Raw genomic sequence first — 24,413 nt, forward strand, 5'->3', positions numbered from 1 at the left:
AAATATTTCAAATGTCATTAGAAACGGGAATAGTGCCCGAGGATTGGCGTACTGCGCATGTTGTTCCATTGTTTAAAAAGGGTTCTAAGAGTAAACCTAGCAATTATAGACCTGTTAGTTTGACTTCAGTGGTGGGAAAATTAATGGAAAAGATACTTAGAGATAATATATATAAGCATCTGGATAAACAGGGTCTGATTAGGAACAGTCAACATGGATTTGTGCCTGGAAGATCATGTTTGACTAATCTTCTTGAATTTTTTGATGAGGTTACTAGGGAAATTGACGAGGGTAAAGCAGTGGATATTGTCTATATGGACTTTAGTAAGGCCTTTGACAAGGTTCCTCATGGAAGGTTGGTTAAGAAGGTTCAACTGTTGGGTATAAATGCAGGAGTAGCAAGATGGATTCAACAGTGGCTGAATGGGAGACGCCAGAGGGTAATGGTGGATGGCTGTTTGTCGGGTTGGAGGCAGGTGACTAGTGGGGTGCCTCAGGGATCTGTGTTGGGTCCTTTGTTGTTTGTCATGTACATCAATGATCTGGATGAGGTGTGGTAAATTGGATTAGTAAGTATGCAGATGATACCAAGATAGGGGGTATTGTGGATAATGAAGAGGATTTCCAAAGTCTACAGAGTGATTTAGGCCATTTGGAAGAATGGGCTGAAAGATGGCAGATGGAGTTTAATGCTGATAAATGTGAGGTGCTACACCTTGGCAGGACAAATCAAAATAGGACGTACATGCTAAATTTTTTTGTCTAATGTAATCCTGAGGTCTGTGTCCAAGATGGCTGCCGTGAAGAGAGAGTGGACGCTGGCACGAATTGGTTGCCGCTGCTCTCTCTTCACACTGTGTTTTTGATTTTCTGTTTTTGGAATGAATTCTGTTTTTAATTTGTGTCTCTGTGATGTCTTTATTACTTATTTTATTCTGATTATATGTTTTACTATGTAAGGTGTCCTTGAGATTTTGTATGAAAGGCGCCCATTAAATATAAAATTTATTATTATTATTATTAAATGGTAGGGAATTGAAGAATGCAGTTGAACAGAGGGATCTAGGAATAACCGTGCATAGTTCCTTGAAGGTGGAATCTCATATAGATAGGGTGGTAAAGAAAGCTTTTGGTATGATAGCCTTTATAAATCAGAGCATTGAGTATAGAAGCTGGGATGTAATGTTAAAATTGTACAAGGCATTGGTGAGACCAAATCTGGAGTATGGTGTACAATTTTGGTCGCCCAATTATAGGAAGGATGTCAACAAAATAGAGAGAGTACAGAGGAGATTTACTAGAATGTTGCCTGGGTTTCAACAACTAAGTTACAGAGAAAGGTTGAATAAGTTAGGTCTTTATTCTCTGGAGCGCAGAAGGTTAAGGGGGGACTTGATAGAGGTCTTTAAAATGATGAGAGGGATAGACAGAGTTGATGTGGACAAGCTTTTCCCTTTGAGAATAGGGAAGATTCAAACAAGAGGACATGACTTCAGAATTAAGGGACAGAAGTTTAGGGGTAACATGAGGGGGAACTTCTTTACTTAGAGAGTGGTAGCGGTGTGGAATGAGCTTCCAGTGGAAGTGGTGGAGGCAGGTTCGTTGGTATCATTTAAAAATAAATTGGATAGGCATATGGATGAGAAGGGAATGGAGGGTTATGGTATGAGTGCAGGCAGGTGGGACTAAGGGAAAATAATTGTTCGGCACGGACTTGTAGGGCCGAGATGGCCTGTTTCCGTGCTGTAATTGTTATATGGTTAGTACCCCATTCCTGCCTTCTCCCCATATCCCCTGACTCCACTATCTTTAAGAGCCCTATCTAGCTCTCTCATGAAAGTATCCAGAGAACCTGCCTCCACCGCCCTCTGAGGCAGAGAATTCCACAGACTCACAACTCTCTGTGTGAAAAAGTGTTTCCTCATCTCCGTTCTAAATGGCTTACTCCTTATTCTTAAACTGTGGCCCCTGCTTCTGGACTCCCCCAACATCGGGAACATGTTTCCTGCCTCTAGCGTGTCCAAGCCCTTAACAATCGTATATGTTTCAATGAGATATCCTCTCATCCTTCTAAACTCCAGAATGTACAAGCCCAGCTGCTCCATTCTCTCAGCATATGACAGTCCCGGCACCCCGGGAATTAACCTTGTAAACCTACGCTGCACTCCCTCAATAGCAAGAATGTCCTTCCTCAAATCAGGGGACCAAAACCACACCCAATACTCCAGGTGTGGTCTCACTAGGGCTCTATACAACTGCAGAAGGGCCTATTTGCTCCTATATTTGATTCCTCTTGTTATAAAGCAACACAGTGGGTGTAGGGTGTAGGGTGTAGGGTGTAGTGGGTGCAGGGTGGGTGTTGGGAACAAGCTGCCAGAGGAGGTAATTGAGGCTGGGACTATTGCAACGTTTGAGAAACAATCACACATGGATAGGACAGGTTTGGAGGGATATGGACCAAGCACAGGCAGGAAGGACTAGTGTAGGTGGGACAGGTTGGTCGGCGGGCAAGTTGGGCTGAAGGGCCTGTTTCCACACTGTAAGGCTCTAAGTAGTTCTGGCGGCTAAGTTACTCTAGTAAACCTTTTTATGTAACCTTTTTATGTAAACCAGCATCTGCAATACCTTATATCCACAAAGTCACTTCACAAACTGGTGATACATTTTCAAAGTAAACAGGGTTTCCATTTATGATCAGTTTTTTCCCTATTTCAACCCTGTGTCTAGAGATAAAACAAGCAGCTTGTTAATCCGCAGACCAGAAACCTTCTGAGGTCAGGCAATTGTGCCGAATGATACACAAAGGCATCATGTGGGGATAAAGAAATGATCATAAATATGCGATATGTAATGGCACGGACCTGCCATCTATAAATCACCGCCAAGTGTTCGGTTACACTGGAGAAAACAAGCTCACAGTTGTAGCCAAGCCAAATAAAGTAACTAATGACCATAAGCAAAATGAGAAGCAGGGCTTTTAAACACAGAGAACACAAGCTTCCATTTATTGAGCTTTTGAAAGGAAAGAAAAACACAGCCAGCTGTTAAAACATAAAGAATCAGAAGCAGTTAATCTCAGGCCTGTAATGTCTGCTTAAATCTTCGCTGAATAAACATCCATGTTACATGAGGGTGTGTTATTTCTAGTCTTGCTGTAGTCAAGACTGCGTGATCTTATTCCTACTGCAAGTATAGGCAAGGCGCAGTGCCTGTGTGGCTTGGGTCCACGGTGTTCCTGTGAAGCGCTTCGGCTCGTTTTACTATGCTGTACAGAGTGCTGCACAAATGAATCTGCCGCTGCAGAGGCCATTGCATCAGCTGCCAACACATACGAGATCCCAGCCTGAGAGTCCCAAAGCACAATTCTCTTTCCTCTGGAAGAGAAATCTCTCGTTTGTTTTGCTCGCACTCGATAGGGCGTCACAGTGGCGCAGCGGGTAGGGTAGCTGCCTCACAGCACCAGGAACCCGGGTTCAATCCTGACCACGGGTGCTGTAGCCAATATTAGACAATAGACAATAGGTGCAGGAGTAGGCCATTTGGGCCTTCGAGCCAGCGCCGCCATTCAATGTGATCATGGCTGATCATCCCCAATCAGTACCCCGTTCCTGCCTTCTCCCCTGACTCCACTATCTTTAAGAGCCCTATCTAGCTCTCGCTTGAAAGCATCCCGAGAACCGGCCTCCACCGCCCTCTGAGGCAGATAATTCCACAGACTCACAACTCTCTGTGTGAAAAAGTGTTTCCTCGTCTCCGTTCTAAATGGCTTACTCCTTATTCTTAAACTGTGTGGCCCCTGGTTCTGGACTCCCCCAACATCAGGAACATGTTTCCTGCCTCTAGCGTGTCCAAGCCCTTAACAATCTTATTGTATACTGCTATAACACTACACTGTGAAATATTGCACAGTCTGACTTGACGTTTTTCCAGTTGTCGTTATTATTTATCTGTTATGTTGGAGCTCCGCTCGGGCAGAGCGCCTGAAATTTCGTTGTATGTATTTACAATGAAAATAAAGTGTATTATTATTATTATTATTATTTATGTACGGAGTTTGTATGTTCTCACCATGACCTGCGTGGGTTTTCTCTGGGAGTTCTGGTGTCCTCCCACATTCCAAAGGCACGCAGGCTTGTAGGCTAATTAGCTTGGCGTCATTGTAAATTGTCCATAGCGTGTGTAGGATAGTGTTTGTGTGTGGGGATCGCTGGTCGGTGCGGACTCAGTGGGCCGAAGGGCCTGTTTCCACGCTGTATCTCTAAACTAAACTAAAGGGCCTGTCCCACTGGATAGACTCGGCTTGTACTCGCTAGAATTTAGAAGATTGAGGGGGGATCTTATAGAAACTTACAAAATTCTTATGGGGTTGGACAGGCTAGATGCAGGAAGATTGTTCCCGATGTTGGGGAAGTCCAGAACAAGGGGTCACAGTTTAAGGATAAGGGGGAAGTCTTTTAAGACCGAGATGAGAATTTTTAGTTTCACACAGAGAGTGGTGAATCTGTGGAATTCTCTGCCACAGAAGGTAGTTGAGGCCAGTTCATTGGCTATATTTAAGAGGGAGTTAGATGTGGCCCTTGTGGCTAAAGGGATCAGGGGGTATGGAGAGAAGGCAGGGATGGGATACTGAGTTGGATGATCAGCCATGATCATAGTGAATGGCGGTGCAGGCTCGAAGGGCTGAATGGCCTACTCCTGCACCTATTGTCTATGTTTCTATGTCATTGACTGACGTATCAGGGTCGGCGAAAGATTTTGAACATTTCAAAATCCAGCTGCGACACTTGAGGAGACACCGTGCGTCAACACGCCGTCACACCGCGACTTTTTCGGTGACCTGATACGTCAGTCAACGATGCTGGCAGTCGCCGAAAAAATCACCAAGTGCGACAGGCCCTTAAAGGGCAGTGCTTCTGAATTTCACTAAGGTGAAAAATATACTGTTATTAAATCATCCGCTGCTTCCCTTATGATTGATGTCAGCACAATCACGTTGATTAATCTAAGTGATTGTAGTGAACCATAATCAGTATAATCCCACCCCCACTCTGCTGGGCACCAATTTCTCCCACTATCCCGCCCCACCTCACCCTCCCCTTCCACCCATATCTCTCCCTCTGGCTTTGCATTTCATTTCTCTTTCCCTTTTAAAATGTAATAGGAAACATGTTCCCGATGTTGGGGGAGTCCAGAATCAGGGAATAAGGAGTAAGCCATTTAGAACGGAGACAAGGAAACACCTTTTCTCACAGAGAGTGGTGAGTCTGTGGAATTCTCTGCCTCAGAGGGCGGTGGAGGCAGGTTCTCTGGATGCTTTCAAGAGAGAGCTAGATAGAGCTCTTAAAGATAGCGGAGTCAGGGGATATGGGAAGAAGGCAGGAACGGGGTACTGATTGGGGATGATCAGCCATGATCATATTGAATGGTGACAGTGCTGGCTCGAAGGGCCGAATGGCCTATTCCTGCACCTATTGTCTATTGTCTATTGAAACTGAGGGGTAACTTTTTCCACAGAAAGGGTGGTGGGCGTAGGGATCGAGCTGCTGGAGGAGGTGGTTGAGGCTGGGACTATCGCAACGTTTAAGATACATTTGGACAGGTACAGGGATAGGACAGGTTTAGAGGGATATGGGCCAAACACAGGCAGGTGGGACTAGTGTAGATGGGACATATTGGTCGGCATGGGTATGTTGGGCTGAAGTGCCTGTTTCCACACTGTATAACTCTATGACTCTAAGTTTCAGTGCTATGCTTTCAGATATAAGTGTGTTAAGAAGTGGAAATAGTTCATTGAAATATGTAAAGGTTTCTGCACAGCACGGTGGCACAGCAGTTGAGTTGCTGCCTTCCAGAGAACGCAGCGCCAGAGACCCGGGTTCCATCCCGACTACGGGCGCTGTCTGTACGGAGTTTGTACGTTCTCCCCGTGACCTGCGTGGGTTTTCTCCGAGATCTTCGTTTTCCTCCCACACTCCAAAGAAGTGCGGGTTTGTAGGTTAATTGGCTTGGTAAATGTAAATAAAACAATTGTCCCTAGTGGGTGTAGGATAGTGTTAATGTGCGGGGGTCGCTGGTCGGCGCGGATCCGGTGGGCCGAAAGGGCCATATTCCGCGCTGTATCTCTAAACTAAACTAAACTAAGTACAACAACTTGTCTTCACATGTTTGTGGTACAGGAAGCACCAGAGTGGCTATAACCCGGGCATGACATTGCCAATCATATACTTAAAAAGAAAGCCAGTCTTCTGACCTGCAAACTAAAAAGCAATGACCTCACCCAGGATTTATGGCTTTCAAAAGACAAAGCTTCACTCGAGTTGCAGAATAACATGTTATGCTCCACGCAGTAATGCTCCATTCATCCAACCATCGCCTCAGCTTATTTATCATCAGCAAACCATGAGCCGTTAATACAGCACTGATGAGATGCATTGCACGCAGACCACGTGATGCTGCCTGTCCCGCTGAGTTACTCCAGCCGTTTGTGTCTACCCCACGAGACCTCGGATATCATTTTTAATCAATGGGAAGTTTCTGACTTCCACTTGTTTCTGAATGGCTCATTAGCAAAAAATATTGGCCATGGAACAACTTAGCAGGATGAAAACATACCAAAACAAAAGGGTTATAATCAAAATGACAATGTTGAAAGTTGTATGGTTTAGTGTACAAGAATCAAACGCAGCAATAGAGTCAACAGACGATAGACAATAGGTGCAGGAGTAGGCCATTCGGCCCTTCGGGCCAGCACGGCCATTCAATGTGATCATGGCTGATCATCCCCAATCAGTACCCCGTTCCTGCCTTCTCAAGTAAAGTCAAGTTTATTTATCACATACACATATGAGATGTGCAGTGAAATGAAAGTGGCAATGCCTGCGGATTGTCCCATATCCCCAGACTCCGCTATCTTTAAGAGCCTTATCTAGCTCTCTCTTGAAAGTATCCAGAGAACCGGCCTCCACCGCCCTCTGAGGCAGAGAATTCCACAGACTCACCACTCTCTGTGAGAAAAGGTGTTTCCTCGTCTCCGTTCTAAATGGCTTACCCTTATTCTTAAACTGAGGTAAGCCATTACCCCTTAGTCTTAAGAGTCAGAGTTATATAGCACGGAATCTGGGCCTTCGGTCCAATGCTGACCAAGATGTTCCATCCACACTCATCCCACGTTTGGCCCAGGTCCCTCTAAAACTTTCCAATCCATGCATCTGTCCAAATATGTCTAAAATGTCGACAACAGTTTGATTCAAGTACAAGTATGTATGGATAAATATAACATCATTCTAAATATAGAAATACCATCACCCAGAGTTTCTCCAGCATTTTTGTCTTTTCTTTTTAAAGCTTAAAAAATGAAGTGATACAAGAAATGCATTATATTATCTTTGGCTTATATTATTGTAATGTACACTTCTTCTAATAAATAAAATGAAAAAAAAAAAAAATTTTAAAAAAAAGTTTGATTCAGATTTATCACCAGACTAATGTCTCATTAACTCTTGAGTCAGTAACCGAGTATGTTTCTAAAAAAAAGATTAAAATGTATTCAGACAGCATATGTTTCTGCAGTAGAGTTGTTGCTGAGAATGCAGTTATAGGATCATTAGGTTGGGACTCTGGGGTTTAAGAGTCTTGTCCACTTCATACAGTCCTCTGGGAAATGTCGAAAATAAAATATTTATAATAAACCTTTCTCAGCCTAAATAGTATGTACTTCTGGACTCCCTCATGCTCCACCTCGTTGGGAATGCATTCCACACCAGCCCACAACATGCATGTTTATCTCCTTTCAATCATGTCATGGAAAGAAGACATTCCAAGGATTACTACAAAATATTACATTTGATGCCTCATATTTTCTATTGAAGATGAGGTTTTTCTAGCAAAGGTAATTAGGCCGTTAGCAGCACGGTGGCACAGCGGTAAAGCTGCCTTACAATGCCAGAGATCCGGGTTCGCCCCTGTCTCTGGATGCCGGCTTTGCGCGGTCTTCCTGTGACCTGCGTGGGTTTTCTCCGGGCGCTTCGGTTTCCTCCCGCACTCCAAAGACGTACAGGTTTACAGGCTAATTAACTTGATAAAATTGTAAATCTTCCCGTCCCCCCCACGACATCAGTCTCGACCTGAAACGTCACCTATTCCTTCGCTCCATAGATGCTGCCTCACCCGCTGAGTTTCTCCAGCTTTTTCGTCTACCTTCAAGTGTAAGAGAGGTAGATTCACAATTAAAAGCAAATTACTTTAAATGTTGGAGGCTATTGATAAAGCAGCACAGCACAGCACAGGATGGAGTCCTTCAAACCACAATGTTTGTGTGGAACATGATGTCAAGTTGAATTGATCTTATCTGCCTGCACATGATCCCTATTCCTCTATTCCATGGGTTTGCATGTGCCTATCTAAAAGCTTCCTAAACACCACTATCGTATCTGCCTCCCTCCACCACCACTACTGGCTCTGCCTTGCAGGCCCCCACTAATCTCTGCATTAAATAAACCTGCATTCAACTTTCCCTCCCTCACCTTATAGCCATGCCCTTCCAATGTTGGACACTAGTGTCTGCCTAAGGCAGGGGTCGGCAACCTACGGCCCCCGGGCCAAATGCGGCCCGTAACCCGAAATCATCCGGCCCGCCGATCGCGGCCGAGCTCTGTCTGTACCGCATCCTGCGCAAAGCCGCCGGCACGGCCGCGCACCTTCTGGGAACACGTTTAAGAAAGAACTGCAGATGCTGGAAAAATCGAAGGCCGGTTCTCTGGATACTTTCACGAGCTAGCTAGATAGGGCTCTTAAAGATAGTGTGGAGTCAGGGGATATGGGGAGAAGGCAGGAACGGGGTACTGATTGTGGATGATCAGCCATGATCACATTGAATGGCGATGCTGGCTCGAAGGGCCGAATGGCCTACTCCTACACCTATTGTCTATTGACTATTGTTCTTTTCAGAATGCCAGGTTCTTGTTCAGAGTCATACAGCATGGAAACAGGCCCTTTGGCCCACACAAGCTCCGCCTGCTGCATTTGGCCCACATCCTTCTAATCCTATCCTATCCACGTACCTGTCCAAATGTATTTTAACTAGTCTTGTGATAGTACCTGTTTCAACTATCTCCTTGTTCATTGTGATCATGGCTGATCATCCCCAATCAATAACCCGTGCCTGCCTTCTCCCCATATCCCTTGATTCCGCTAGCCCCTAGAGCTCTATCTAACTCTCTCTTAAATCCATCCAGTGATTTGGCCTCCACTGCCCTCTGTGGTAGGGAATTCCACAAATTCACAACTCTCTGGGTGAAAACGTTTTTTCTCACCTCAGTCTTAAACAGCCTCCCCTTTATTCTAGGACTGTGGCCCCTGGTTCTGGACTCCCCCAACATTGGGAACATTTTTCCTGCATCTTGCTTGTCCAGTCCTTTTATAATTTTATATGTTTCTATAAGACTCCCCCCTCCCCTCATCCTTCTAAACTCCAGGCAATACAAGCCTAGTCTTTTCTAGCCTCTGGTCCTGGACTCTCCCACAAGTGGAAACATTCTCTGTCTTAAAGCTCCTTGTTAGCTCCTGACAACGTTCCCCACACACGTCAGATGTGAATGAAAAGTAAGTAAATGCAAGGCTATTTCAAGTGGCAGCAGTTACTGATTGACTATTAGTTAAAAAAAAAATCTGAAACCTATTGTAAAATGCACAGATTGTAAAATAATAATCTACAGGAAGGCAACAAACGCCAGCCATGAGGACCAGTGACAGGAAATGGCTTGCTGTAGTTCGTAGATAATGAAATCAGGAGTTCTCAACTTGACAGCCACACGAAAAATAACTTGGCCTCTGCTGCCAATACCCACAGGTTACAAAATAGGCTCCACTTTCTTTAATATTATGAAGGCAGAGTAATAAATGTGTTTCAACAAAATAAGTAGGATCTCGGATGCTGCTGCATTTCATTCTTAAACTAGCAAAGGTAATTAGGCCGTTAGCAGCACGGTGGCACAGCGGCAGACCTGCCATACAGCGCCAGAGATCCGGGTTCCATCCTGTCTATGGGTGCCGACTGCGGGTTCTCTCTGTGACCTGCGTGGGTTTTCTCCGGGTGATTCAAGATTCAAGAGAGTTTATTGTTATGTGTTCCTGATAGGACAATTAAATTCTTGCTTTGCTTCAGCACAACAGAACATAGTAGGCATGACTACAGAACAGATCAGTGTGTCCATATACCATTATATAAATATATACACACATGAATAAATAAACTGACAAAGTGCAAATAAATAGATAATGGGCTATAAATGTTCAGAGTTTTGTCCGAGCCAGGTTTAATAACCTGATGGCTGTGGGGAAGTAGCTATTCCTGAACCTGGTTGTTGCAGTCTTCAGGCTCCTGTACCTTCTACCTGAAGGTAGCGGGGAGATGAGTGTGTGCCCAGGATGGTGTGGGTCCTTGATGACACTGCCAGCCTTTTTGAGGCAGCGACTGCGATAGATCCCCTCGATGGAAGGGAGGTCAGAGCCGATGATGGACTGGGCAGTGTTTACTACTTTTTGTAGTATTTTCCTCTCCAGGGCGCTCAAGTTGCCGAACCAAGCCACGATGCAACCGGTCAGCATGCTCTCTACTGTGCACCTGTAGAAGTTAGAGAGAGTCCTCCTTGACACACCGACTCTCCGTAATCTTCTCAGGAAGTAGAGGCGCTGATGTGCTTTCTTGATAATTGCATCAGTGTTCTCGGACCAGGAAAGATCTTCAGAGATGTGCACGCCCAGGAATTTGAAGCTCTTGACCCTTTCAACCATCGACCTGTTGCTCTGGTTTCCTCCCACACTCCAAAGACGTACAGGTTTGTAGGCTAATTGACCCGATAAAATTGTAAATTGTGCCCAGTGTGTGGATAGTGCTGGTGTACGGGTGATTGAAGGTCGGCACGACTCGGTGGGCCGAAGGGTCTGTTTCCGCACTGTATCTTGGCTCAAGAGTCTTCGGCGAGGAGGCTGAGGCAAGGATGATTAAAAATATGTGGGGTTTTTTGTCCACTGAAGAAATGGCAGGCAAGTTGGTGCAGTGTGTTTCCTGCAGGATGTGGGAAGTCAGGGACACCGCTGGAGCTTCTGACAACTACACCTGCAGAAATAGTGTCCAGGTACAGCTCCTGAATGGACCTGTTGGGGAACTGGAGAAGCTTGTATTCACTGGAGTTTAGAAGGATGAGGGGGATCTTATAGAAACATATACAATTATAAAAGGAATGGACAAGCTAGATGCAGGAAAAATGTTCCCAATGTTAGGCGAGTCCAGAACCAGGGGCCACAGTCTTAGAATAAAGGAGAGGCCATTTAAGACTGAGGTGAGAAAAAACGTTTTCACCCAGAGAGTTGTGAATTTGTGGAATTTCCTGCCACAGAGGGCAGTGGAGGCCAAGTCACTGGATGGATTTAAGAGAGAGTTAGATAGAGCTCTAGGGGCTGGTGGAGTCAAGGGATATGGGGAGAAGGCAGGCACGGGTTATTGACTGGGGATGATCAGCCATGATCGCAATGTATTGCGGTGCTGGCTCGAAGAGCCTAATGGCCTACTCCTGCGCCTATTGTCCATGGATCTCGAAACTGAACTATTGATGAAAAGTTGATGGAAAAATAGCTCGAAGTAACTGCCTTGTCAAACATTAGTTCATTCAATTTTGTTTGCAACATTCACAGCCCATGTGTGGTTTGCTCCATGTAGATATAAATGGGGCACTCGGCTGGGGAGGACTCGCTGTGAGTCGTGGCCGTATCCCATGGGCGTGCCCGGTAGTCCTGCCGCAGGACCGGGACCCCGCCCGGAGAGGGAAGCCCACTGAGCCGGGGGCCCCCTGCTCGTCCCCTGACGACCGATGACGGGAGAGGAAGTTGGAGGGAGTCGGCGACGGACGGTGGACTAATGGCCCGGTACCAAGAACTGGGGCGGTCTTATCTTCCGCGCCGGCTGCGGGACTCGCTCCCCGGGCAACAAGGGCTGAAGGAGAGGGACCACTGTTTGCGGGATGACGAGAATGCAGGAGACAACTGCAATGGGCCACTGCGGGCAGCTGCAACCGGGAGTGTACAAGTGCGCCAAAATGGCACCTCTTGCATATGGAACTCTGCTCTGAACATTCTGTACTAACCGGAGCTTGCGCTCATGTACAGCGATAGTCTTGCTGAACTGAATGCAAAAATCTCACTGTACCTGGGTACACATGAGAATAAAGAAGCCATTGGGGGAAACATTTTTGAAGCAAATGAATTTCTTTGGCAAAAGCACACCTCCAACTGCATTAGGATGGAAATCCCAGGGAACTGGCCAAAAGATATCTAATGAATAGATGTGAATCAAAGTCACTGCGAGTGGAATCTGGGGAGGCCTTGCAAAGTGACGAGGCTGCTGCATCATTAAGGGCCTGTCCCACTTTCACGACCTAATTCACGACCTCCGCAGAGTTTGCCCGTGACTCATACTCGCAGCATGGCCGTCACGAGGTCGTAGGTAGGTCGTGATGCTAGTCGTAGGTATTCGTCGCATCAAGTAGGTCGGGGCGTTTTTTCTAGCCTGATGAAAAATGTCCACGAGTAAAAAAGGTCATGAATTAGGTCGTGAAAGTGGGACAGGCCCTTTACTTTTCAATACTTTAAATAGGGGCCATCTGTGGCTTGTTAGCCTTTTGCTAGATTCTGCATATATCCCCCCCCCCCCCCAAATGACAATCTTAACTGAGATTTATATAGTAGCTTTAACATAAAAGATTATTTTGCAGACTCCCATGAGAGAACAGAGCAGGCCCTTCATCCCAGCCTCAACTATCTCCTCCGGCAGCTCGTTCCATACACCCACCAACCTCTGTGTAAAAATGTCACCCCGCAGGTTACTATTAAAGCTTTCACCTTAAACCTCTGCCCTCTTGTCCTCAATTCCACAACTCTGAGCAAAAGACTCTCGTGCGTTTACCCGACCTATTCCTCTCGTGATTTTATACACCTCTATAAGATCATCTCTTATCCTCATGCGTCCAAGGAATAAAGTCCCAGCCTGCCCAATCTCTCCCGATAGCTCAGGCGCTTGAGACCTGGCAACATGAATGAATAGGTTTATTGGCCAAGTATGTACACATACAAGGAATTTGCCTTGGTGCTCCACTCGCAAATAACAACAGACAGTAAACAATTAAGAATGTAGTATAAAACATTAAAACATCAAGAATAAAACATTATGGTTTAAACATGTGAATGAAATAAACTACCAGAGCAAAGAGGACTCGTAAATATTCTCTGCATCCTTTCCAGCTCGACAATTCTACCTCTTTGGTGACCTTCGGACTATCCTTGATCGGACTTTGCTGGCTTTACCTTGCACTAAACGTTATTCCCTTATCATGTATCTGTACACTGTGAATGGATCGATTGTAATCACGTGTTGTCTTTCCGCTGACTGGATAGCACGCAACAAAAGCTTTTCACTGTACCTCGGTACACATGCCAATAAAATAAAGCCCCTGTCCCACTTATGTGTCATTGGCACGCTAATTACGCGACCTCGTGGTCGCGTTCAGGCGCGATGGTCCCGCAAGAGTCGTGTGCGTCTTCATGCTCCCACACAGCCGTATGGGGCGCGTGACGTCATTTGAAGATGTACACAAAATGCAGGAGTAACTTAGCGGGACCGGCAGCATCTCTGGAGGGAACCAATGGGTGATGTTTCGGGTCGAGACTCGTCTTCAGTCTGAAAGAAGGATCTTGACCCGAAACTTCATCCATTGCTTCTCTCCAGAGATGTTGCCGGTCCCGCTGAGTTACTCCTGCATTTTGTGTCCATCTTCAATTTTCTTGGCCCCGCTCTGGGAGTAGAATTGGGGGCAGATCCGGACCGCAACGGCCGTGAGCCCCAGGCCGAGTTCGCCGATCGTTTGCCTGCTTCTGCTGCTGTTGGAGGTGAGACGTTGCGTCGCGCCAGGGTCTTGGGCCTGTCCCACTTTGGCCGTCAGTTACGCGTGCGACAGGCCGTTGGCGTGCGAAGATTTCATTCAGTACAAAATCCCGGAGCCCCGCGCGATACCGCTGACATCTCCATACCCTTTTGCGCTTCTCAGTGGGACCGGCCCCGCGCAGCCACACGATGCCCGTGTGCTTCAACGCGACGACGAGGTCATGTAATTTGCATGCCAAGGACACATAAGTGGGACAGGGCGTTAAACCAACAAGCATCTTTCCTATAACAAAATAACGCTATTTTGTTATAGCTACAGTATATTGTGCTAAACAGCAACCAAAAGTGTTTCACATCCATACCTTTGTCACCAGTGACCATGCCCCATAACGCACTGTCGACACACACGTCTTCAACTTTACAGAAACCAAATGTAGGATTATCCCCAAAATTCCACTGCAGAAAGGGGAAAAAAACAACTTACTGCCACAGAAATCTTTTAACTTCCCATGAAATATAGGTTATGGGGGCGGTACAGTGGAGCAGCGGTTGAGTTGCTGCCTCACAGCGCCAGAGACCCGGGTTCGATCCTGACTATGGGTGCTGTCTGTACAAAGGTTGTACGTTCTCCTCGTGACCTGCGTGGGTTTTCTCCAGGTTCTTCGGTTTCCTCCCACACTCCTAAGAATAAGGAGTAAGCCGTTTAGAACGGAGACGAGGAAACACTTTTTCTCACAGAGTGGTGAGTCTGTGGAGGCAGGTTCTCTGGATGCTTTCAAGAGAAAGCTAGATAGGGCTCTTAAAAGTAGCGGAGTCAGGGGATATGGGGAGAAGGCAGGAATGGGGTACTGATTGTGGATGATCAGCCATGATCACATTGAATGGCGATGCTGGCTCGAAGGGCCAAATGACCTACTCCTACACCTATTGTCTATTGTCTACTCCAAAGACGTGCAGGTTTGTAGGTTTATCGGCTTGGTATAATTGTAAATTGTCTCTCGTGTGTGCTGGGTAGTGTTAATGTGCGGGGATCGCCGGTCGGTGTGGAACCAAAGGGCCCCAAAATATATTCCATGCTGTATCTCTAAACTAAACTAAATATAGATTATGTCACAATATCGGTTTGTTATTATAGTAAGAAATGATTGCATAAGTAACACAGCACTTTAAACCTTAGTTAAGATCAGCCATGAGCTCAGTCACATGTTGAATTCCAACACGCAGTCAAGTGTTGTGAATATATTTTGGGGCCAAACATGAACACTAAACATTAAACCTTAGGCTTCCTGCATCGACTTGGCTCACTGAGGTTCTGTGCATGTAGCTGTAATTGTGAAAACAGAGAATCTTGCTGTTGGCTTCATTGGCTAGTTGTACACCGATTCCACATTCCTCACTACATCTGAAATACATGGACATTACATCCTCCCACTCGGACCATATAATATTTCTACTGGGGCGGTCACGGTGGCGCAGCGGTAGAGTTGCTGCCTTACGGCGAATGCAGCACCTGAGACCCCGCGTTCGATCCCGATTCGACTACAGCTGCTGTCCGTACGGAGCTTGTACGTTCTCCCCGTGACCTGCGTGGGTTTTCTCCGAGTTTCCTACCACACTCCAAAGACGTGCCTGTTTGTCGGTTAATTGGCTTGGTAAATGTAAAAATTGTCCCTAGTGGGTGTAGGATGGTCTTAATGTGCGGGGATCGCTGGTCAGCGCGGACCCAGTGGGTCTAAACTTAGGTATGTTACAATACTTACCTTCAGCAGCGTTGCAATTCTGCCAGTGGCCGTGTGCGCGATTTTGGCGCGTTTGAGGGGGGGGGGGGGGGGGGGGCGGGGTTAAAAAAAGGGTTTTTTTCCGACCTGGTCCTGGATTATATTTTGTTGAAGTGCAAAATTTTGCTAAAGAAACGTTCCGACGGCCGTTCTGTGTGTTATTTTTTTTTAATTCGCCCGACAAGTTAATCGCTGGAGTGATTATAAATTCAGCTTCTGAAGCCGTCAACGCCGACAATGGGGCCGGATTTTACGTAGGGGACAGGTAAAAGAAAGTAGTTTATTTATATGTATAAAAGTGTTTCTTAAGATGCATTCAATTCACATTTTAAGTTGCAAAACGGTGATTTTTTCCCCCGAAGAACCGGCAGTGTATTTGCTGCAGATATGGGGGACTAAAATCACCGCGCCCTCAATGTTCTAAATGGTCGCGTTCCAGAAAATCCCACTCGCAAGCTGATTTAAATGGCCATTAATTTACAGGTATTAAACATTAAATTCCTTCCATTTGGCCTATAAACCCATGACAATGAGATTTAAAAATTATGTTATATTGTGAATTCTTGTGTGAATGTTATTTGGACACTTAGGCTATTTAAAAATGTTAATCTATTCTTAAGAAATTGATAGATGTTTAGATCCAGTAATTGAATTTTGTAATTAGCTACAATTCGGTAACTAACTAATTATATGCTTTAATTTCAAGTCATCTAAGTAAGATTGTTTCATATTTGTTTCAGAATGCTTCAATCTATAATAACTGAAAATTTCTTTCAGTTCTCTTAAATTTTAAGAAAGTTATGGGCTTTTAAATGTTCTCGATCACAGCTTTTGTGTTAAGTCAATGAAAAAGCAATAGGGAACAAGATGCCAATTTCCGAGTATGAAAATTGCCATAACTTTTTTAATACTGAAGATATGAAAGTGAATTAGGTGTCAAATTAAACTTATTTTTATGCATTATCTGATGGGATTAATTACAGATTTTTAAAATCTCAAAATGTTGTAACATTGCTACTAAACTAAACTAAACTACTGGACCTTTTGCAGAGCCTAGAATGTTTCTCCCCCAAACCATTTCAGACTCCAGTTTGCCCACCAAAGTAGTGTTTTCAGTTGATAAAAATAGTAATGGAAGAATATATATTTATAGAATATGGTTACACCAAAATAATGTATAACAATTTTGATTGGTCATTAAGGAAAACGTTTTACGAGGATGTTGCCAGGACTAGAGGGTGTGAGCTATAGGGAGAGGTTGAGCAGGCTGGGTCTCTATTCCATGGAGCACAGGAGATAAAGAGGTAATCTTATAGCGGTGTACTAAATCATGAGAGGAATAGATCGGGTAGATGCACAGAGCAGGTGAATCGAGGACCAGAGGACATAGGTTTAAGGTGAAGGGGAAAAGATTTAATAGGAATCTGAGGGGTAACTTTTTCCACACAGAGGGTGGTGGGTGTATGGAACAAGCTGCCAGAGGAGGTAGTTGAGGCTGGGACTATCCCAACGTTTAAGAAACAGTTAGACAGGTACATGGATAGGACAGGTTTGGAGGGATATGGACCAAACGCAGGCAGGTGGGACTAGTGTAGCTGGGACATGTGGGCAAGTTGGGCCGAAGGGCCTGTTTCTACACTGTTTCACTCTATGACTCATTGAAAGGGATTAATTTATAATGGAGTACAAACCACTTAGAATAAGAATGTTAAATTCATTGGGTCCAGATATGCAGTTAATAATAAATAGATTTAACAGCAGTTGTAAATCTTTCAATAAAATCGCCTCAATTGTAAGTTAAGTTAGAAAGACATAAAAATACTGACAATGATCTATCTTTCACTAACAGAACACAATGACTGGCAAAAAATTGCCTATTTTGAACATAGAACACCATAGGAACAGACCCTTCGGCCCACCATCCTTGTGCCGTACATGATGCTTGGCCCATATCACTCTATTCCTTGCATTTCCATGTGCCTATTTAAAAACCTCTTAAAAGTCACTATCGTATCCAAAGATCCTTTTGCAAGCAAGATGGATCACTCCTGCTAAATGCAATGGGCTGACGTGTAGTGCGCAACGGAGCGGAACGTGGGCCTTTTTTTCATCCATTTTAGTAACCCGACCCGCCGTGTAATCAACGTTGCGGGGGAACAGTTTGTGTTAATAAATTATTATTCTGAAAATGAGGATTTTTACCAAATAACTTTTATTTTGACGAGGATGTTTCCGTAACCGGCTTCCGTCTCCGCACTAGTATCTTTGCTCCGCTACGGGATCTTTGGTTACGGAAATGGGGCCGAAAATTACCCATGAATCTGCCCATGACTGTACTAAGTCTTTTTCGTCGAGTGGGCTATCTTGCTCGCTGTAGGATCTTTGATCGTATATGCCTCCACCACCACCCCTTGGCAGTGCGTTCCAGGCCTCCACCACTCTATGTGTAAAATAAACTTGCCCTACACTTAAACTTTTCCCGTCGCCTCTAGTGTTGGACAATTTCACCCTGGGAAAAGGTTCTGACTATCTACCTTGTCTATGTCGCTCATAATTTGATGTACTTCTATCAACCTCCGATGTTCCAGGGAAAACAATCCAAGTTTATCCGACCTCTCCCTATAGCTGAAACCCTCTAATCCAGGCAGCGTTCTGGTAAACACAAAATGCTGGAGAAACTCAGCGGGTGAGGCAGCATCCCCAGAAATAAGGAATGGGCGACGTTTCGGGTCGAGACCCTTCTGCACACTGATGTCCAGTGGGGGCGGGACAGAGATAGAATGTAGGCGGAGACAGTAGGACTGGTGAGAGAACTGGGAAGGGGGAGGGGATGGAGAGAGAGGGAAAGCAAGGGCTATCTGAAGTCAGAGAAGTCAATGTTCATACCGCTGCGGTGTAAACGACTCCTCTGCACTCTTTAGAAGAAAATGATCAATCCTACACTCAGACGTGATTGATATTTGGAATATAAAATATATATCAAAGCACTGAAGGGTATTCTTCCATTCTTCTAGAATCAGGGACAGTTTCTTCCCAGCTGTTATCGGGCAAATGCATAATCCTACCACAAGGACAAGGACAAAGGACATTTATTGTCACGTACACCAATTGGTGTAGTGAAATTTGAGTTGCCAACTAGAGAGTAATGCAGAATCGATCCAGTCTATCCATCCCCTCGGACTATACTTGATTGGACTTTGCTGGCTTTACCTTGCACTAAACCTTATTCCCGTATCATGTATCTATACACTGTGAATGGCTCGATTGTAACCATGTATTATCTTTCCGCTGACTGGTTAGCACGCAACAAAAGCTTTTCGCTGTACCTCGATACACGTGACAATAAACTCTATGGAATTGGATATTTAATTCATCAGATTTACTTGGCAATTTAGTTTAGTTTAGATAAGAGATACAGCGCGGAAACAGGCCACCGGGTCTGGGCCGACCAGCGATCCCCGCAAATTAACATTATCCTACACCCACTAGGGACAATTTTTACATTTACCAAGCCAATTAACCTGCAGACCTGTACGTCTTTGGAGTGTGGGAAGAAGTGTTCTACGGGTAGAACGTACAAACTCCGTACAGACAGCGCCCGTAGTCAGGATCCAACCCGGGTCTCCAGCGCTGCATTGGCTGTAAGGCAGCAACTCTACCGCTGCGCCACCGTGACCGCCCTATTGTTGAAGTCAATTGAAGTGAAAGCTTTTGTCAGATAACTGAATGGTCCTCTCATCAGCTAGGGTGTGGTCCTAACCCCCCCCTACCTTTATCTTGCATTAAATGTTAAACCCTTTATCCTTTATCTGTGCACTGTGGGTGACTTGATTATAATCATGTATAGTCTTTTCTTTGACTGGATAGCAAGCAAAAAAAAGCTCTTTGCTTTGGTACACGTGACAATAATATGCTAAACTAAACAATAAAGATAGAGATTATAATTCCAAGTCTCCAGTGGAATTTTTCTACTTAGAAAGCTCGATAAATTCAAGATACAAAAGGGACATGTTTCTGATTAGCAAAATAACTGCAATATTCGTTTATTCTTAGTACAGGTTCACAACCCTTTATCCGAAAGCCTTGGGACCAGACACTTCTCGGATTTCGGAATTTTTCGGATATCTGAATGGAAGATTTTTAGCGTAGATTAGGTAGGTAGCGCGGGCGGCTTGAAAAGTCTGGAGCGGCTGCCTCCTCCCCGGAGACCGGGGAATCATTGTAAATCATTGCTTAAATGTTAGTCAGTTAGTTTGGAGGGATTCTATGTGGTGGGGGGGGGGGTGAAGGGGGAAACTTTAATTCTTAGTCCCCTACCTGGTCGGAGAGGCGGGGAGCGAGCAATGCCTTACCGGGTCGCCATTGCAGTAAGCTCCGGAGCGCTGTGGCCGCCGACTCCCAACATCGCGGAGCTGGAGCTGCGGGCGTCCGGCCGCGGGCCGCGCTGGATTTGGAGCGCCGCGCAGCCAGGGGTGGAGTTGCCGGGGTCGGAGCTACTTGAGGTTAAAGGGTTACTTGAGGTTAAAGTCAATATTCATCCCGCTGGGGTGTAAGCTGCAGTCTGAAACAGTAAACCAGTCTGAGCCAACCACGATGAGGCCAAATTAAAGTGCATATCTGCCTGCACTTGTGTTTGTCTAAATGCCTCTTATATTTTGCTATTGTATTTGCCTCCACCATTTCCCCTGGAGGTGTGTTCCAGGCACCTACTGTCTGTGCAAAAAAGTATTGCCTTGCAAATCTTTAAACTACCACCCTCTCGCCATAAAGCTGTACCCTTGCATATTTGACACTTCCTCTCTGGGATAAAGACTATCAAGCCTGAGGAATGGTGTTAAATGATTCATGTGTAGAAACCTCTTTGACCGTTCTGTCCTGGGCCTCCTCCATTGTCAGAGTGAGGCCCGGCGCAAATTGGAGGAGCAGCACCTCATATTTCGCTTGGGTAGTTTACACCCCAGCGGTATGAATATTGACTTCTCTAACTTCAGATAGCCCTTGCTTTCTCATTTCTTCCCCTCCCCCTTCTCAGCTCTGCCACAGTCCTACTATTTCCTCCTACTTCCTTTATTTTACCCCCCCCCCCCCCACCGACATCAGTCTGAAGAAGGGTCTAGACCCGAAACGTCACCCATTCCTTCTCTCCACAGATGCTGCCTCACTGGCTGAGTTACTCCAGCATGTTTTGTCTACTTTCCCACATCACCCCGATCCTGGCCTCTCTCCACTGGCTCCCTGTGCAGTTCCGAATAAATTTCAAGATCCTCCTCCATGTCCACAAAGCCCTTAACGGGCTTGCCCCCTCCTATATCAAAAGTCTGCTTACCCACCACACCACCTCCAGCTCCCTCAGATCGGCCGGCTGGGTTACTGAACATCTAGGCATAAGCTCAGGGGCGACCGAGCCTTTGCGGTTGCAGCTCCTAGACTGTGGAACAACATCCCTCCAGCAGAACTGCCCTCTCCATCGACTCCTTTAAGTCGAGACTTAAAACTCATCTTTACTCTCAATCCTTTCTTGACGTCCTCTGAGGGAGGGCTACATGTATGTATTTATGTATGTACTTAATCTATGAACCAATGTTGTGTAACGTTAGTACCTCCACCAATGTAAAGCACTTTGGCCAACGAGAGTTGTTTTTTAAATGTGCTGTAGAAATAAAAGTGACTTGACTTGACGTGACTACTTTCGATTTTTTTCAGCATCTGCACTTCCTTCTTAAACAAGGAACTGCAGAGGCTGGTTTAAACCAAAGATAGACACAAAATGCTGGAGTAACTCAGTGGGCCAGGCAGCATCTCTGGAGAGAAGAAATGGGTGACGTTTCGGGCCTTCAGATCCTGTTAAAGGATTCAGCAGGATACAGAAATATGGGCAGAGAAATGGAAGATGGAGTTTAATCCAGACCAGTATGATGTGTTGTACTTTGGGAGGTCAAATGTGAGAACATTAACATTTTAAGAAGCATGATTTCAGAAGAAAGCTGAATTACTCAGTGAATGAATACTGTAAGAATAGTTGTTTTCATACAATTGGATTGAAACATCAGAAACGATGAATTTGAGGCATTGTATTGTGTTTTGAAGGTAGACTAAAATGCTGGAGAAACTCAGCGGGTGAGGTAGCGTCTACGGAGCGAATAGGTGACGTTTCGGGTCGAGACCCTTCTTCAGAAATTAGGAAGGACATTCTTGCCATTGAGGGAGTGCAGCGTAGGTTCCCCAGGTTAATTCCCGGGATGGCGGGACTGTCGTATGATGTTATTCATATGTTATTTTTCGTATCACTTGGTGAGCTGAGCATTGGAAAATGACACCAAAGCAAATGAAAATCTTGGTGAAAAATTAGGTATCGAATTGATGCTAAAACACACAAAAAGTGAGTGTAGTATAGCTCTATTTACGGGGCACGTTGGTTCTCAAATGTGCAGCTCCACTATTTTGAACCTGCGCTAAAGAGTTTGCAGGATAGAGTGCAACACCTCACGCTGCCTCGGCAAGGTCAGCAGCATAATCAAGGACCAGTCTCACTCGGGACACTCCCTCTTCTCCCCTCTCCCATCAGGCAAGAGGCATAGCCGTGTGTGATGGCACACCTCCAGATTCAGGGACGGTCTCTTCCCAGGCACGTGCCGTCAGGGTAGGCAGGGTAGGCAGTGCCTACCCCAACTAAAATTATAAAATGGTATCTATAAAATATAAATAGTAAAGGCACGGGACAATTATGCCTACCTAAGGGATCGATCTCTTAGGTAGGCATAATTCTCCCGTGCCTTTCATCCGCAGTACATGTAACACGCAAAAGTACGTGCAGCTCGCGTGCCGTAAATGCTGCTTCAAGCCTTCAATGACAACGGTCTATAAAGGCAGCTGAATTTCTGCCTTTGTATCGTGGTCTGCGTGCATGTGCTGCACATCAGGCATGTGCACCATCGTACCGTGCATGTGCAGCATCGTACTGTGCATGTGCACCATCGTACCGTGCATGTGCAGCATTGTACTGTGCATGTGCACCATCGTACCGTGCATGTGCACCATCGTACCGTGCATGTGCACCATCGTACCGTGCATGTGCAGCATCGTACCGTGCATGTGCACCAGCGTACCGTGCATGTGCAGCATCATACCGTGCATGTGCACCATCGTACCGTGCACGTGCAGCATCGTACTGTGCATGTGCACCATCGTACCGTGCATGTGCAGCATCGTACCGTGCATGTGCACCATCGTACCGTGCATGTGCAGCAGTGTATCCTGCATGTGCAGCATCGTACTGTGCATGTGCAGCAGCGTATCCTGCATGTGCAGCATCGTACGGTGCATGTGCAGCATCGTACCGTGCATGTGCAGCATCGTACCGTGCATGTGCACCAGCGTACCGTGCATGTGCAGCAGCGTACCGTGCATGTGCACCAGCGTACCGTGCATGTGCACCATCGTACCGTGCATATACACCATCGTACCGTGCACGTGCGGCATCGTACCGTGCATGTGCGGCAGCGTACCGTGCATGTGCAGCATCGTACGGTGCATGTGCAGCAGCGTACCGTGCATGTGCAGCATCGTACCGTGCATGTGCAGCATCGTACTGTGCATGTGCACCATCGTACCGTGCATGTGCACCATCGTACCGTGCATGTGCACCAGCGTACCGTGCATGTGCACCATCGTACCGTGCATGTGCACCATCGTACCGTGCATGTGCACCATCGTACCGTGCATGTGCAGCATCGTACCGTGCATGTGCACCAGCATACCGTACATGTGCAGCATCGTACCGTGCATGTGCACCAGCGTACCGTGCATGTGCAGCATCGTACCGTGCATGTGCACCAGCATACCGTGCATGTGCAGCATCGTACCGTGCATGTGCAGCAGCGTACCGTGCATGTGCAGCATCGTACCGTGCATGTGCACCAGCGTACCGTGCATGTGCAGCAGCGTACCGTGCATGTGCACCAGCGTACCGTGCATGTGCACCAACGTACCGTGCATGTGCAGCATCGTACGGTGCATGTGCACCATCGTACCGTGCATGTGCACCATCGTACCGTGCATGTGCAGCAGCGTACCGTGCATGTGCACCATCGTACCGTGCATGTGCAGCAGCGTACCGTGCATGTGCACCATCGTACCGTGCATATACACCATCGTACCGTGCGTGCAGCATCGTACTGTGCATGTGCACCATCGTACCGTGCATGTGCACCATCGTACCGTGCACGTGCGGCATCGTACCGTGCATGTGCGGCAGCGTACCGTGCATGTGCAGCATCGTACGGTGCATGTGCAGCAGCGTACCGTGCATGTGCACCATCGTACCGTGCATGTGCAGCATCGTACCGTGCATGTGCAGCATCGTACCGTGCATGTGCACCAGCGTACCGTGCATGTGCAGCATCGTACCGTGCATGTGCAGCAGCGTACCGTGCATGTGCAGCATCGTACCGTGCATGTGCACCAGCGTACCGTGCATGTGCAGCAGCGTACCGTGCATGTGCACCAGCGTACCGTGCATGTGCACCATCGTACCGTGCATATACACCATCGTACCGTGCACGTGCAGCATCGTACTGTGCATGTGCACCATCGTACCGTGCATGTGCACCATCGTACCGTGCATGTGCAGCATCGTACCGTGCATGTGCACCAGCGTACCGTCCATGTGCAGCATCGTACCGTGCATGTGCAGCATCGTACCG

At 46.3% G+C, this 24,413-nt stretch overlaps 1 protein-coding gene across 1 annotated transcript in view; it reads right to left on the reverse strand.

Moving 5' to 3' along the window:
• Positions 1–24,413, reverse strand: part of tmem241 (transmembrane protein 241) — a 120,429-nt gene that overhangs the window by 30,364 nt on the left and 65,652 nt on the right. The window contains exon 13 of the mRNA XM_033020422.1: positions 14,296–14,389. Within this exon, the coding sequence (XP_032876313.1) occupies positions 14,296–14,389 (94 nt within the window). The remainder of the gene's footprint in view (positions 1–14,295; positions 14,390–24,413) is intronic.

This window comes from Amblyraja radiata, chromosome 4, assembly GCF_010909765.2.
Source record: "Amblyraja radiata isolate CabotCenter1 chromosome 4, sAmbRad1.1.pri, whole genome shotgun sequence".
In the NCBI taxonomy this organism is placed as follows: Eukaryota; Metazoa; Chordata; class Chondrichthyes; order Rajiformes; family Rajidae; genus Amblyraja; species Amblyraja radiata.